We start from the raw sequence: 16,480 nt of genomic DNA, 5'->3' as shown, positions 1-16,480 counted from the left end.
GAAAGAGAGGGAGAGAAACATCCATGTGTGGTTGCCTCTTGTGTGCCCCCTACTGGGGACCTGGCCTGCAACGCAGGCACGTGCCCTGACTGGGGATCGAACCAGCGACCCTTTGCTTCGCAGGCCTGTGCCCAATCCACTGCTTTTTTGTGTTGCGACATCCCCATCCTACAGAGTGCCTTTGGGTGGAAGCAGAAAGCCCCCATCGTCCACCCTAATTCCACTACTGCAGCTACGAGGGGCAGGTGGCTGGGCCATGCTGGCCAGTCCGTCCGACCAGGTTAATCCCCCAAAACTGAGTGTCTGCTTGAGCGCAGGGGAACGTGGACGCCACCAACTCCCTCGGGGCCCCAGGCTGGTGCCGCGCCGTGTCCATGCAACAGGGGTGCCCTGGCCGTGCCGGCAGCTGTCCGGCCACCCCTGGCTCTGCCCGTCACTGGAGGACCCGTGAGGCGGTCTCCATCCCTGGGAGTTAGTTGCGTGGCTGCTCTCACGGACTTCAGGGCTGTGATGAATGTTTTTTAAATGAAAACCAAATTAACCCACACCGGTTAGAGGCTTTTATAAGTTATTAATGGGACGCCACCTCGGCCTGGGCCTCACGGCGGATGCGGCGTTTCATGAAATAACCACTTCTGGCCGGAAAAGTCAATTTTGCCCCTGTTGCTGGATTTGTCAGTGCTGACATGATGCTCCCTGCCCCCTTTGTCACTTACAAGGAACTGAGCGGCTGCGCCCTCCGGGACGGCTGTGTCCCAGGGAAGCTCGCCCATCCCATTTTGGCACCGTTCCCTGGTGGCTTTCCGGGGAGAGGAGATGGACCCCTGGGCCCTGGGACTGGGCGCTCTGTTTTACGGGAGGGCCCCCGCCCCAGCTTTAATACGATGTAAGTGATGGTAACAGTGTGTAAGTTGAAAGTGTGACAGAACGGTCACCACCACCGCACCCGCTGACACTTCCATCCGACACTTAGTCACCGTTCCAGGAGTCGGCCGGAGAAAGACAAACGCCGCGTGATCTCACTGACAGGTGGAGTCGAAAAAGCCAGACTGGTAGAAACCGAGACCAGAATGGTGGTCACGGGGGCGGGGGGCTGGCAGCAGAGCAGAGGGCACTGCTGTCCCCACAAAGGGACAGACGCGTGCAGACCTATGGGAGGCTGAAGACTTGGAGGGACAGGGCTTGGCGGTGCACCTACCGAGCAGCATCCCTCCGAGGTGGAAGAGATTCGGAGAAGAGACCAAACCCCTTGGACGCCCTCCGGCCCCCGCCGTGTGTCCTGCGTGGCCCAGGGCAGCCTCAGTCCCCTTCAGAGCCTCGCCCAACTGTCACTGGGTACGATTCCTCTTTCTCCTCATTCTCCACATGTTGGTTCAGCCAAGTAACAACCCCAAGGGCAACAACAGTAAAAACCACTGTTTACCGAGTATTTTTCTCACACGTGGCTCCATTGGACACAGTCTGAACAGATGAGCTAATGCCCGAGGTGGCCCCGGCGTGTCCGAGGCATCACCCCCGCCCGCACCACCGGACCTTCGGCACCTGCTGGAACCAAGATCTGAAAGTTCCCCTCTGACTCCGAATCTGTGGTTGGTAACGGCCCTTGAGAAACAGAACCCACGCAACACAACTTTCTTCTCCTTCTCAAGTTCAAAGTCAGGGCCTTTGGATTTCGAGACCAGTGACATGGCTGCAGGCTGCATGGTGTTTATGGACCTGATTCTGGGTTCAGAGTTGGGTTGGTTCCCCACCCCGACACGGCGGCAGGTGGCGTGGCTGCACCTCCCCCCACCCCCCCATCCCCACCTCTCCCCCCCGGCTGGCTCGGGGCCGCAGGGTGCACAGCGCCCACTCGGCCCTCTGTCTGCACCTTGCTCTCACCTGGGAGCTGACAGTCGCCACGGGGCTGCCACACCTGGAGGTACAGGACACAAAGGCTCTCTCAGGTCTGGGGCCTCTGCCCTCTGACCCACTGAAAAAAGCGTGTTGGTGCTTCCAGAACAATCTTTTCCATCTCATATCTCAGGTTGAACGGTTGACATTTCGGCAGCATGAATTTTTACCATATTAAGGGCCTCCTCGAAAAAATTACTTTTTCTGCTGGGCGGAACCCCCAACGCCTTAAAGAAGAAGCATTTTCTCTTTCTTTAAGTGAGCCAGTGTGGGCACAAAACCCTCAGGGCGGAGTGTCCCGGACCCTTCATGACTCAAGGCAGCAAAGCGCTGTCCTGGGTGTGGAGGGGGACACGCCGGTGCTAGGGAGGGGCTGGCCTAACCCCCGCCCTCCTTGTTGCTGACGCGTCAGAAAGCAAAGTGACCTCCTTCGGTCGTCCTCCCGGACACTCTGAGTCCCAGAAGCTTAATGTACCTTCCGAAATCTGATTCCCGAGATTATAGCATCGGGGGCGATGGCATGACCGCTACAATGGTTTGCTGGCCTCCACCCCTGTTCCTTTCAATCTGTTTGAGCCACTGGAATTCATGGGCAACGGAGAAAATAGAACCATTCCATTGAGGGAAATAGGCCGAGGACAGTAGAGACCCTAGGCCATACCGTCTCGCTCTGAGATCAGAAAAATCTGTGCTACTTTAGGAAAAGGCGTTTTTTTTTTTTTTTTTTTTTTAATGCAGCTTTTGTCCATCAGCTTGAAGATGCAGGAGAAGATGGTGCGTTAACGTTNTTCGGGGGGGGGGGGGGCGACAGCAATAAAATCATGCAGCACAGGGTGGGTAGTGCCGTCTGGTCTCAGACGGCGCCAGGCTCCAGCCGACTCAGGCATGGGAGGGCCTCTTCCCCAAATCAACCCTGCGTGGGCCAAGTCCCCCCTCCCTTCGGCAGCCAGTCCACACCGGGGTCAGAGCCGGCACCCTCTGACGCCGCGCTCAGAGGCCTTCTGCCACCAGGGGCATCTGCATGCGGCCCAGGATGGCTGTGCATGGGGCTCAACGCAAAATCGTAAATTTACTTAAAACACGATGAGATTTTTTGTGTGATCACGTGTCGCGACGTATTGAACGTGGGGCCCAAGACAACGCTTCTTCTCCCAGGGTGACCCAGAGATGCCACAGGCTGGACACCCCTGCACCATGGTGCCACCCAGAACCTCCGAGCGCCTCATCTTTGCCCATCTGAGTAGGACTCTGTGGACATGTGGGGTGCAGCACCCAGAGGCCTCGCAGCTGCCGGCGACGCCGCATGCCAGGGTGGCTCTAGGGGGCCACGCTCCACAGGGACACGCAGCTGCCCGCCTCGTTAATGCCTCCCCCCAGAGAGCACCCAAGTTCCAAGAACAACACGAAAGACCCTTCCAAGGGCCCCAGGAGCCTGGTCACTCTTGTCTGCAGGGCGTTCAATGAGGGGAGGGTGCTCAGACCTCCCAGGACACCCGTAAGCTGCGCCCACAGCCACAGCTGGGGGCAGCGTGGGCAGAGAGGACGTGGACCCCAAAGCAAAGGCGATTCCAGTTCTAAGAGGATTCTCCCCCCCAAAAGAAACAGATGCGGACATCAGCAGATGCCCTGGTGCGCTTATCCACGCGTCCTGCGCACGCGCAGGCCGACGAGCGTGCACCAGGTTCGGGCTCTAACACATCAGCGGCACCCAGTGCCGAACGGAGCCCCCGAACGGGGTCTGCTTACCAGCTGCTGCCCCTTGGGCCCCCACCCGGCGTACTGGAGCTTCGCGTTGCTGACCTCCGGGGGGTCTAGGCTTTGAGGGTCCCTGGAAAACAGAACAAACAAAGCGAAACGGTGGGGAACAGGAATCAAGGGGGCTACGACTGAATCCTCCCGCTGAGCATTGCCCCCTCCGCTTCCTCTGCGTCGGAGTCGAGGGCTGGTGCTCAACAGTCCGCCTCCACCTCCGCCAGGTCCCTCCGGATGCGTGCGCGGCACGCGAAGCCGCCCCAGCTCCGCCGACCCCCGCACGGCCGGCATCCTCGGAGAGGACTCACAGGGGAGTCTGCGGATCGAGTTTTAACACATTCACAACAGCCCGAATCCACGGTCGAGATGCATAGCTCTGCAGCAATAAATCCTCGTAATTTAGATCTCCGTCTACGGCCTCCCCGGAAGACGGGTTTTCGTCCTGGGCTTCTAAGCATGATGCCAGGCCCCGGTGACTTCCGAAAATGCGTGGCTTTGAGGACGGAGTCCGCCTTTCAGCTTGTGTCATAACTCTCCAGAGAGAGAGAGAGAAATAATGAGTAATAATATCTTTCTCTCCATCTATATCTATAGTATCTATATCTATCTATCAAGAGAAATATTTTTTCCTTTCAAACATTGCCTACATTTTTTTATTCTTAATTTATTACATGCAAAATACCACACCGACAAAAATCCTTCCTCTGTCCTTTCAGGGTCCTCATGAAAACATAAAAAAGAAACAACTAGCACCTTTATAAGAGTCAACTATTCAAGACACTTTGTAGCCACGGCCGACTACAATGTACAGAGGAGACTCCGCCCCTGGTGCTTTCAAGGACCTTCCTGTTGCGTTCCCCAGGAAGGGCCCTGCCCCAGTTCTGCGGGACAGGCCGGCCTCGGTCGGGGAGCCCCCCGCCACGGGGCCATGAGGCTTCTTAAGTGGGAGATGCAGCTACGAATGTGCCCCTTCATCTGCAGAGAGACTGTGGCTGACGGCTTTTGGGAAAGAAGATGTTGGACAAGAGAGACGAGGTGAGAGGGAAGGCAGGGGAGGTGGGCAAGGATGTGGATGGAGGGAGGGCTCGGGCCAGTCGCAGGTTGTGAAGTACGCGGTTCCCGGTCCTGCTCGGACGAGAGGGAATCCACCTGAGTCGAAAGCCCCGGGAAGGGGAGGCAGTCTGCACTGCCTAGCAGTTTCAGATGGGGGTGTCCTGGGGGTGCCGTGGTCAGGGAAACCGGGAGGTGGGGGGGGGGAAGCACCGAGTAAGGGGTGACGAGGACAGGGGCCAGCTGAGAGCCCCAGCAGCTGGGGCAATAACGGGGTGTGTTAACATTCCAGGCTCCTCAGGAACTTGAGCAAACTCCGCCACGCGTACGATTTTACTGTCTGACCATTATTATTTTCATAAGCGAGGCTGACGTCCTCCCCGATTCTGTGCAGGGTAAAGGGCTCCGAAGGGCGACTCAGAATGCAGGAGTGAGGAAATAGAGGAGCGATAAATCTGACGGTGTGTACGTTTTTAAAAAATTGCACGATCGGACATCACAAACAAAAGACACCTGAGGGATGGGGAGAGAATATTCAGAGCTCATCCCGTGGACAATTGCCTAAGGTCTCCACCAAGTAAAGAACTCTGAAATTAATGTTGCAAAAGGCCAAACAATGACAGACATGTGAGAAAAGGCGTGAACAGATGAGTCTCCAAAAGGACATTACAACAGCCCTTGAACCCATGAAAAGGTCCGAGACGCAGGCAAAACTGGAGAAATGCAAATGGAAACTGTACCGCCTTATTTCTTATCTGCGAAATTTGCCAAAAACAGACACACAAAAGACGGCAGGAAAAGGATAACATGGGCCATAGTTGGGTAGCTCAGCTGGTTAGAGCGCCGTCCCAAGACACCAAGGTTGTGGGTTCAATCCCCAGTCGGGGCACATACAAGTATCAACCAATGATGCATCGGCAAGTAGAACAACACGTCAGTGTGTCTCTCCGTCTGTCTCTCGCAAATTCATAAACAAGAAACAGTATGAGGTTGTTGGGGGTGAGGCTGTGGGAGATGGGCATTCTCATGCTTTGCTGGTGGGGATGCTAATCGGTGTATGATCCTTTCAGAGGGAAATTTGTCAATACCTGATTCAATACACACTCAACCTTGGACCCAGACCACACCCTAGAAGATCCACCTCTCCCGATCGTGGAACTTTGTATTCATCGCAGCTTTGTAACTACAAACTATCAGGAGCAACGTGTATTGAGGAAACCATGGCATGACCATGCAGTGGAATAGTATACAGCTGTGAAAAAGCAGGAAGGTCTCTATAAGTGGATGGCAGTGGTTCCCACGTCGGAGCTGTGCAGAGCCCCCTAGGGTGCAATCCATCTCATAAGAAAGGGATGGATGGGAAACTATACACACATCTCCTCATTTGTGAGTAAAAAAAGTACAGGGAGTGCCACCCAGAAACCAGAGGTTGGTGATGCACAGGGGAGAGTGGAGAGAAGGCAGGCAGGGACCGAGGTCCCTGGAAAGAGGGGGGAGTCTCATTTCTCTGGGTGAATTTTTCCAGTATGACACCTGGTTTTAGACTATAATAGGGTTTTACATATTCTTAAAACATCCCCCAAATAAGAGAAACAATGAAAGACAACCGGGGTGTGGGGGAACTCAGAATGGAGTCGAAGCCGTAACAACAGGCCAGAACCCCATTACAAACAGGCACAATATTACATGGGGGGCGGGGGGAAGACATGAACCAACATAAGAAATTTCTGGAAACAGTCTTTTGACAGAATCCCGCAAAGCTGCAGAGAGGGAAACGGCTGATGTCTGGTGAATCCATGAGTTTCCCCCAGGGGTGGGCGAGCCATTCTGAAACGGCTGCAGGTGCGTGCTGGGGTGAACGAACATACAGGTGGATGCGCACACAGGAGAGAGGGGACCAGGTCTCTCACTGCGGGAGGGTAAAGTTAGGACGGGAAGGGCAGTGAGCGAAAACCTGTGGGAGTTCTATCTGCCGCCACTCACCGAATTTCCTGTGGGGCGTGCACTCCCATCAGAAAATAAACCCGGGGGGCTGCCTCCTCCAGGAAGACCTCCTGGACTGCTCTTGGCCCTGAGCCTAAAACCGGTTCTTTGTCCTCAGACTGAAATTTTCAGGGGTGTGTGTGTGTGTGTGTGTGTGTGTGTGAGAGAGAGAGAGAGAGAGAGAGAGAGAGCGTGAACATGAAAGTATGTATTTACTTATTTTGGTGTTTGTTTGTCCTCTCTCCTCTCTGTCTTTCTCTTCTTCATTTATTCATTTACTTTAAAGACCCCATGCCAGGCTCTGTAGGAATCATCTCGGGGTGGAGATGAATTGGTAAAAAAATGATTAAGGACAAACACAATTATCTGGACCTAACTCTATCCCAAGGTAATCATGCAATCCTTTCGGACTGGGCTTATTTGAGCAATAAACACACAGGGCATAAATCATGTTGCCTTTTGAACAGTGAATTCGTGTTGAAAAGTTTACTCATTTATCTTCCCAAGCTGGGGTACGGGATCGAAAAGTTTCCCAACGAACATAGCCTTTGGAAAAGCAAAACTGGACGTTGCTTTTCTGGCTCCTGCCCGTTCACAGCTAAAGGCCTCCAAAAGTGGCGTTTTCAATGTCAAATATGAACGCGTGTTTTCTGAGCCTTCCTATACGCTGAGCATGGTGGCCGGTATGAAAACGTCAAAGACCCTGCCAGTTCTGGCAGAGTGTCGGATGCACGGCGGAGGGGCACCCATGATAGGCAAATGCTGGAGAGAGACGCACGGATGGATGGACGGATGGAGGGTGGATGGATGGGGGTGGATGGAGGGTGGATGGATGGATGGACAGCAGGGGCGTCAAACTCATTTTCACCGGGGGCTGCCCCAGCCTCGCGGTTGCCTTCAAAGGGCTGAATGTAATTTCGACTCCTTAACAGTTAAGGAGTCGCTACGTTGATAGAGCCCTGAAATTACACCCGGGGACCCTGGGTGGCCTTGGGGAGGTTCCCTTCCCTGCGTTGTCTGACCGGCAAGTCCTCTTGGGCTTCCGGAGGTTTCAACGAGGAGGGGGAAGCAGCGGCCTCACCCGCTCCTGGGGCCTGGAGTCAGACCAGGGGGGTGTCTGCTCTGACATCATGGGGGGAAGAGAGAGGCGGACAATCATTTGCTCATGTTTTTCCAAAATTAGGCGGTCTCTGCGGTCCATAGCACATGTGACATCAGGGACCAGGAGCTCCACACTGGAAGGGCCGTGGGGACACCCTGTGCTTTCAACCCACCCAGTCCTAGAGCTGGCCCATGGAGAAGGGCCCCTCTGAGCCCGGCTTCCTGGCCCTGAGAACAAACACGTCTGTTTACCTCCCTGCACTTAGGCGTCACCTGCCACCACACGCATTAAAGACAAGCGTTTGTCATCGGAGAGCCTTTCTGTCCCTGCTCTTCAGTGAAGTCCCGCCGTGGCACAAAGTTGCTCAGGGGCCCAGAGCGAGCCCGAGATGTCTGGGCATGGGTCAGGAGCAAAGTGGACCCAGCCATGCAGATCAGGATGACGGGTGGTGGGGATTCACCAAGGAGAAGCTCCTGAGAGGCGTGGGTGCCCTGTGGGAGGCGCTCTCTCCCTTCTCTCCCGATCCAGGGTTTGTTTCCTCCCATCCGAACCCGAGCCTCCCCCCGCCCCCTGATCCACGGGCACCAACCCCAGCTTTGGGGGCGTCCTCTCTCACCAGCCCGCAGAACCAATCGCTCGGCACCTTTAACTCAGGATGTGACTTCTGCAATCATACGTGGGGTAAAAGACAAGGAACCCAAATGCGGAGCCTGAAGACTCCGCGGCTGTTTGAAAGCTTTGTCGTGGTTTAGGGGAAAAGCTGGTGTCAGCTACCAGCCCCGAGTGGCTGAGATGTGAAAACAGGCTCAGAGCTGGGCCCCGCTCACCGCCCCTCCGGCACCTCAGTGAGGGGGCTGGTCCCCGTTTCACAGGTTGGGGGGCGGGCAGCAGTGTGCCCACTGGTTACTTCACAGTCTTTGGGGAGGAAAGGTTTGCTGGGGTGGGTTTCTCTGAAGAGCGTACACAGCGCTGTGAGGTCTCAGAAAGAGGCGAGCTTTTTATCTTCATGTCGACGAGGCTCAGCATCTCGTGGGACCGCTGGTGGACTGGAGGTGGGCTGACGTTTCAACAGAACAAACAGAACAGAGGGTTCGCCGTGAAGGGGCCTCTGGAAGTGACCCTGTCCCACTGCAGACCCTCCTGGGGGGGTCCGAAGGCTCCTCCTCACTTGCTGTCACTCGCCAATGTCGTCCCAGATGGTAGGGGGCTGGTCACAACTTCAGTTCCTGTTTTAGTTCAACTTAAAACATGTCGCTACAGTTTCTTAGTGGCATTCATCACCAATTTATAATCGTCTCTCCGATCCTCTCTTCCAGGGAGAGCCGGGGAAGTGGCCAGCGGGGATTCTCACGTGGACACGGCAGACAGTTTGCTGAAAGGCCACGGGTGATCAGTGAGAAATTATGCTATTTAACTAGAGGCCACAGGTCCCTGGGGGGCGGGGAGGCTGGACGTCGTAGCTGTTATGAAGGATCTTCGGAGAGCTCTTCCAGTCAAGTTTGGGGAAGGCGGAGAGGGCAGGGGTCAGCTTCCCACGCGTGCACAGGCCTGTGTTAGACCACCCCCCATTGCGTGGGAGCTGCAGGAAGGCCACACCGAACTTCAGGACAAAGAAGCGAGGACTGTGTACGAGGTGGAAGCGCTCTGAGCCACTCCCGGGGCTCTGCCCAGGGCTGCGGGCACACCACTGCTCAGTACCTTCCACCCTGCCCTTTGCCCCCTGCCTCCCGCTCCCATTCCAGCTGGCACTCACTTCCTCCACGGACCCGGCACCGAACCAGCGCTCCCAGGAGAATGCTTCGAGGGATGAGAAATGCGTAGTCAGGCTAGATGGCAGGGAGCGATGGCCCAGTGTAGACGGACATGTGCCCTGGGACAGGCATCTACATGGGAGAGGCCACCAGCCACGTGTGGGGATGGCTGCATGTTGGGGGTTAAGCAACCCAGCTCTACAGGGCCATGGATTTTAAAAAGGGGGTCTAGCCCTGACTGGTGCGCCTCAGTGGATTGGGCACCAGCCTGCAAACCAAAGGGCCGCTGGTTCGATTCCCAGTCAGGACACAGACCTGGGTTGTGGGCCAGGTCCCCAGGAGGGGGCGCTTGAGAGGCAAACATGCATTGATGTTTCTCTCCCTCTCTTTCTCCTTCCCTTCCCTGCTCTCTAAAAAGAGAATAAGTAAAGAATCTTAAAAAATAAGAAGGGGGTCTGAATGGAGTCACCACGGCCGATAGCAATACCACGGTTTAGCAAGCTACACGCCCATCTCTGAGCCACTCAGCAATTCCATTTCTAGGAGTTTGACCCCCCAAAGGACAACGCCCGCCCGCATGACATCCTGCATACAGACACAGCGCTTTGCTCCCTCGCAGCCCCAAGCTGGAAATGGCCCCTACGGCGCATGGTCAGCGCATGACTGACTCCTCGGCCGTCAGGACGACCCACAACAAATGCAGCCGCGTGGGCGACTCGCAAAGCAATCTTGCTCATGAAGAAGCCGTGCTCACATGCGAGACTGTGAGCATGGCCCCGTTAGAAGACATCCCAGAAAGGGACGACATGTCCTTGGTGTCCGGGGACAACCACGGGGGTGCAGGAGGGGCAGGGTGGTGTATCTCGGGGAGACGGAAGTGGCTGCTACTCTTGGTTGTAGAGGTGCTTCCGGCCTGGCCCCCACTGCTGGGCACTGACCCAAAACGTGTTGGGGAGAGAGCCGTGGTTGTGTTGTGAGGCAGCTGTGCTCACGGACCCTGTAACTGCACACCCGCGATCCGACTGTGCCGGTCTCTCCACCAGCCCCCACCCCCCTGTCTGAATCCCTGTGTCTTTGTCAAGGCCACCGCTGATGCCCAGTCTAAGCCACTGTCCCTGGTGTAAATAAGGCCCGGGGGTGTCTTCCGTTGAGCTTCTGTAGGGACTGTCTGGAGCACAGAGAAGAGAGAAAGGTCATGTAAACGCAAAACAAACTAGAAGGGAAGGAGCCGAGCGGTCTTCCCGCTGTCCACCCCGTGGCTAGCGGAGTCCAGGCACACTCAGGCTGCCCAGCGATGCTGCAGCCCACACTGCAAACACCCCGATGGCACGGCGCCCCAGGTTGCTGGCCAGTACACACAGGCACTGCTGTGTAGCAAAGGGCCTCCTCCGAAAGGGGAGCGCTGGCCTCAGGGATGCAGACAGGTCCTTCTCAGGGGATGGAAACCTCGGGCCCAGCCGGAAGGGCTCCGCAAACATGTGTCTAATTTTGTGACTTACAAACGGCCCTGGGATGCTTCCGCCACAGACACGGGCGCCTTCCCCGCCGAGCCCACTAGGTGGAGCCCAAGTCCAACTGCAGTTTGGGCGGGCAGGGACCCAGACTCAGGGCGAAGGGGGACCCCCTGCGCCGCCCTTCCCGGCGCGTTGGGATGAGGAAGGAGCAGCCCCGGCGGCTCCTCGCTGCGGACTTCCGCACGACAAACCCTGACTGGAGATCGTTACATTAGTCTCCGAGGTCACCGTTAAGGGGTCGCCTGCCTCTTCTTCACTGCGTCCGTCGACAGGACTCGGAGATTAGTGTTTCGGTGGGAAACTTTGGTCCCTTGTCCCCACAGACAGAAGGGTGATTCCTCAGCTCCAATGACAAGCCCGGGTGTCACTCAGCGATGACAGCAAATTAGGGAGGGGCGGGGCCCACCGATTTCAGCTGTAAACCAACACTGTCTTTTTCTTTTCTTTTTATCCTCACCAGAGGATATGCTTGTTTCCCCCCATTGCCTCTAGACAGAGAGGCAGGGACTGAGAGAAACATCGATCGGTTGCCTTCTGTATGTGCCCAAACGGGGACTCAAACTCGCAACTTAGGTATGTGCCCTGACCCGGAATCGAACCCACAAGCTTTTGGCTCTAGAACAATGTTCTGACCTGCGGAGCCACCCGGCCAGGGCCACCCGAGTGCCCCATGGAGTCCCTCCCTCACACTCTCCTGTGGTCAGTCTGGGGCAAGGCACAGGCGGGAGCTTCTTTCTGCTCGTCATCGCCTCGTTCCTTCGTTCACTTCCTCCACCTGCCACCCCCCCCCCCCCGGGAAGTCCCCTGGGCAGCAGGCATCGCAGGGACAGGAGGGGGCATTTGAGGGTCTCAACGTGTTATGCATGTTTTCACCTCTTGTTCAAATGAGTTTGCTCGTGCGAGAATCTCCCCCATGTGCCAGGAGTCCTCGAGGACAGCGAGAGATTCATGGGGATGGAACGGTGGGGACAGTTCCCTGTGCGTGTAGCTGACAGATGACTGTCTCCCGGGGGAGGCTGAGCAGGGGCTGACATGCAGCCTCCTGGGGGGGGGGGGTTGTGCAGTTATTCCGCCTGCTGCCCTGTCCAAGCCCCTCCCCACCAGACCCCTCGCCCTGACGCTGTGAACCAGGGAGAGCGGCGTGTGCCCCGGCCACTGCACGTTGAAAACACTTCTGCACATTCTGTTCAGAAAAACAGTGCCTCGGGCATGAGCTCACTTGCAGTTTAGCGTGAGAGTAAGTGACGGCGTGAAATGAGAAGGATGGTCCCCTGGGGGTCAGGTCGTGGGAGGAGGGGCTTTAGCATTGGGAGCTGGAGGCTCAGAAGGGCTTGGGTACGCGATGAAGGACACAGGGACTCTCTCGGCTGCATGGCAGCGGGGTGCGGAGGAGAATGGAGGGAGCAGAGGTGTGGATGCCCAGGAGCCCGTTCCGCTGCGTTGGGGGCGTTGGTCGGACACCGGGTGGGCGTCTTCCTCCTCTCCGGCCACAGGCACGGAGCGTGGCCTTTCCCTCGGAGCTGGGCTCTGACCTCCCTTTGCACCCCAGGAAGCCATTCCCATCCATCTGAGCTGACACTGAGGTTGAAATGCATTTTCTGTCCAAAGGCAAGGGGAGCGTGGGGAGGGGTGACAGGTCTGATTCGGCCACGTGACAGAGGGTCTCGGTGACATCCCAGATGGAGTCCCCACCATGGGTGCTGGCATTCAGTGGCTCGGTGTCCCACAGCGTTCCCTATGGCCTCTGTGTGAACCCCACGGGCCGGGCATTGCGTTTCCACGACACACACAGTGTGACTTTGTCCACCGGAGCAACGGAACTTTCCCGCGATGGCACAGGCGGAGCGGCGGACGGGGAACTTATTCCAGGATCTGTTCGATTCTAGAGCCCACGCTCTCGTGGTCAAGCTTGATAGGAGTCCCCCTCCCCCGGCCCACAAAGAGGCAGAAAGGGAGAGAAAAGGGAGCCCGGTGGGGAAGCTGAGCCTGCGGCCCGGGCGCTGTCCAGAGTGCTGAAAACAGGGCGAGCCGGGACCGGCCACAGACGCATGAACTGCCCTTTTAAAAACATCTCTTTCTCCCGCGTCTGGGCTTCACGTTGGTACTTCCCCAGGGCATACACATCATCACGTCCACACAACCTCTGGTGGCGTGCACGCTCCATGGAGTCCAAGTGTGTCCGTCTGTGTGCAAGGCCCAGAGGCAGCGTCCTGGGGGAAGTCACGCAGGAAGAAGGGGCTGGGAAGGACCTGCACTCTGCCACAGAGGCGCTGCCCCCGGGCCTGAGAACCTGCCCCCCCTGTGAACTTGCTAGTTTGCACCCCCCCCCCCTGCACCAGGCTCAACTCACAACAGGACACAGGCTGCCTGAGATTTAATTACAGGGATGTGCAATGCAAACAGTTGAAATCAGCCTTCATTTCCCAAGACAACGCCAGCTACCTGGGATCACGTGTGGCTTCCACACCGAGGGAGCGCCCAGACCCATGGGGCCACGACGCCCCGCCAGGCTTCCTAATTGAATCACGCTGCTAGGCAGCCCTTCCCTTCCGCCTGCTCTGAACCCGGGCATCAAACTCATCTGAGCCTGCCATCTTCGTCTGCTCTAACTGCTCAGCATGTTCTTCCTGCAAAGACAGGTCATGCTGGGGTGGCATCTATGTCCTCTGTCCTCAGGGTCACCTGACCTCATCTCTACCCAGCCGGAGTCCCAGCTGCACACCCCTGCTCCAGCCTGGCACCCCGGAACTTCTGGAAGATGCTGGCTCATGGCAAAAGCCAAGCCTCTTTGATGATTTCCTCGACCCGAACTATCTCCTCTCTGCCTCCATCTATTTAAAAGCAAACAAACTTAATCCGAGGAAACTTCATCTAAGGATCCTTGCACCCCAGACCACCTTTAGGAGACTTCTGGAGACCGCAGCTCTCTCTTCTTCTACGCTCAGTGTTTAGAATACTGGTCCGAGGCCCTAAGTGACAATGCACATGCCCGTGTCCTCTCTTTCCAACGAGATTTTGAACTTCTGAAGGAATGGCAACCGTTGCTTTGGTTACTCAACACAGCATTTTGGTCAATATTTGTTGACTTTGCCTTTTCTGCTTCCGCTGTGGGCTCAACGGGGTTGCCTGAAACTTAATTGCAGCAGGTTGGATTGAGGCAAGAACTAGCGACTACTGAGAACTGTGGATAGTGGAGGCCGCAGATGGCTCTTTTAAGAGAGAAATGCAAAACCACACGTCATTACCTGAGTGTCAGGGAACAACCCTTCGCTTTGAGAAATTCGGAAGGGGGTTTATTATGTAGCATCTCATGCCTTCGCTTGTGACAGACAGGGTTTGAGCTGCCTAGAAACTAAAGCCAGATCATGTTTAATTACGAGACCACGAATATACATTGGCTACATACCACAGTATTAAACAGTAACATTCCCGTGTGTTCACTAGAAGCAAAATTCTCTGATGTCTTTCGTATATATCATTCCACTTAATTCTTAAAATGTGCCTATAAGGTGGGCATGGTTGTCACTTTTCTTAAAATATGGAGCCCTGGCTGGGTGGCTCAGTTGGTTGGAGCGTCATCCCAATACAGCAAAATGTCGGGGGTTCAGTTCCCGGTCAGGGTACATGCCTAGGTTGCGGGTGCGATCCCCGGTCGAGGTGCACATGGGATGCAACCGATCAATGTCCCTCTCTCTCTCTCTCTCTCTGCTGTCCTCTGCACCCCACGCCGACCTGTCCTGGTCCGCCACCTGCTTTTGCCCCTGCCGGCGGACATCAGAGGGGCTGGGGAAAAACACCTGTGGCCCAGCGGCTCCCCCAGGTCAGAAACCCCTCGCCTCATCAAGAGAAAGATTTTGCCAGTGTCTGGAAATCACTCAATGACTCGTTTCCCCAAAGCGATTTCAGGACAAAGAGGGAGAGAGGCTGCAGAGCAGGGCCATTTCTGGATACCCAGCGTCAGATACATGGTCATAGGGAGGGTCCCCGACTTCCCCACCCACCAGACAGTGTTTCTGGTCAACGTAGCAAGTTACTCGCTACATCTTTCAATCGCCCCAGTCCTTGGAAAGAAAACACAGGAGCTCAAGGATAACTCTGCTACCTACGGCTACAGTGTAACTCGGTGATTCCCAGGCTCGCTCATCACTGTGCACACATGCACTAATCACTAACATTGTGTGGCACGCCCCCCAAAAGTATTCTATTGTTTGCCGATCTGACCAAAAAATAGGTATCCTTTTGATTCGTTCACACTGGATGGCTACCATTGTGTTGGCTGGTGTCATTTGTTTTTTTCAGTTGGACAATCGAAGGGAAAAGAGGTCGGTGCCCCTGACTGAGTAGCCTGGCATTGCATGTTTTAAGCATTCCTGGGGCACACCCACCGACAGTCCTGTGGTGGAGGACTTATTGATGTCACCCAAGGGACTGCTTTGGGGGCACGGGGCTCCGAGCCAGCCAGGCACGGGCTGGGGTGCAGGTCTGCTGGGGGCCGTCAGGAGGGCGGTTCACCTCCGGGCGCCCTCTCTGTCACTGGAGATGAGGACACCATTCTTGCAGGGTGCGGGGGTGAAGGTACATGAATGTCAACCGATAAAAATGGTGGCAACGATGATCACCATGATTATTTTAGAAATACCCAAAGTGGCTTATTATCTGTGGACACCTCTTGGGGGGGGAAGGTAACTGTGAGATTGTCACCAGGTTCCCCCCACAGGCCATTTTGTCCTCGGGCGCTCCCCTGGTTTGGTGACCTCTTGAGCCGAGTTCCCAGGACCTGCTTCTCCCAAATTCCGGCGGGGCCGCCAACACTAACACCACATGGGAAGCGTCAAATGTTGATGTAGAGTTTGGAGCTTTACGAATTTATTATATGAGGCGGCACGGAATAGCCATCATCTACCATAAATTGTATGGTTCCCAGAAGAGGCAGATAAATCTCGGGGCATAATTACACTCTGCCTGTCGTGACCTTTGAAGATGAGTATCTGCTTGAAAAATAACAGAAGGGCCGCTCCTGCGTGGAAAACGTTTGGGTTTCGCCGTGAAATACGCTTTAGATGAAAAGTGTCTGTGGACGCTGTGTTTCTGGTCTCGTGGGCTGCCGCCAGTCCTCTGGGCTCGATCGCTCTCGCCTAGGAACCCAGGACCCGCGTTCTGCCGCAAGTCTGCGGGAACCCTGCGTTTGAAGGTCCGAGGAAGCGGTTTCCTCCCTGCGTGTTTTCCAAAGCTACGCCCATAAGCTGCCTGAACCGAGTGGGCAACCGGGAGTCTGCAGAACAGAAATCTGAGCGGGGACTACGCTCTCCCAGGGAGGGACACTCATTGGAACCCTGGCTGTTTGTGCGAAATGTTTTCGGGGAGACTGCGGAGGCCTCCGCCTAGTGCTGCAGACGATGCCTGAGCACCTCACCTTCCCCGGGACACGGAAAGAA

The 16,480-nt window shown here is 55.9% G+C and overlaps 1 protein-coding gene across 1 annotated transcript in view; it reads right to left on the bottom strand.

The window, feature by feature from the left end:
- Positions 1-16,480, bottom strand: part of DPP6 (dipeptidyl peptidase like 6) — a 190,076-nt gene that overhangs the window by 90,874 nt on the left and 82,722 nt on the right. The window contains exon 7 of the mRNA XM_037049919.1: positions 3,640-3,721. Coding sequence (XP_036905814.1) covers positions 3,640-3,721 — 82 coding nt within the window. The remainder of the gene's footprint in view (positions 1-3,639; positions 3,722-16,480) is intronic.

This window comes from Sturnira hondurensis, unplaced genomic scaffold (assembly GCF_014824575.4).
Source record: "Sturnira hondurensis isolate 20B ecotype Veracruz unplaced genomic scaffold, ASM1482457v3 Scaffold0006496, whole genome shotgun sequence".
Taxonomy (NCBI): Eukaryota; Metazoa; Chordata; class Mammalia; order Chiroptera; family Phyllostomidae; genus Sturnira; species Sturnira hondurensis.
Note: the sequence above shows the minus strand (reverse complement) of the source record. Positions and strands in the feature narration are given on the sequence as shown.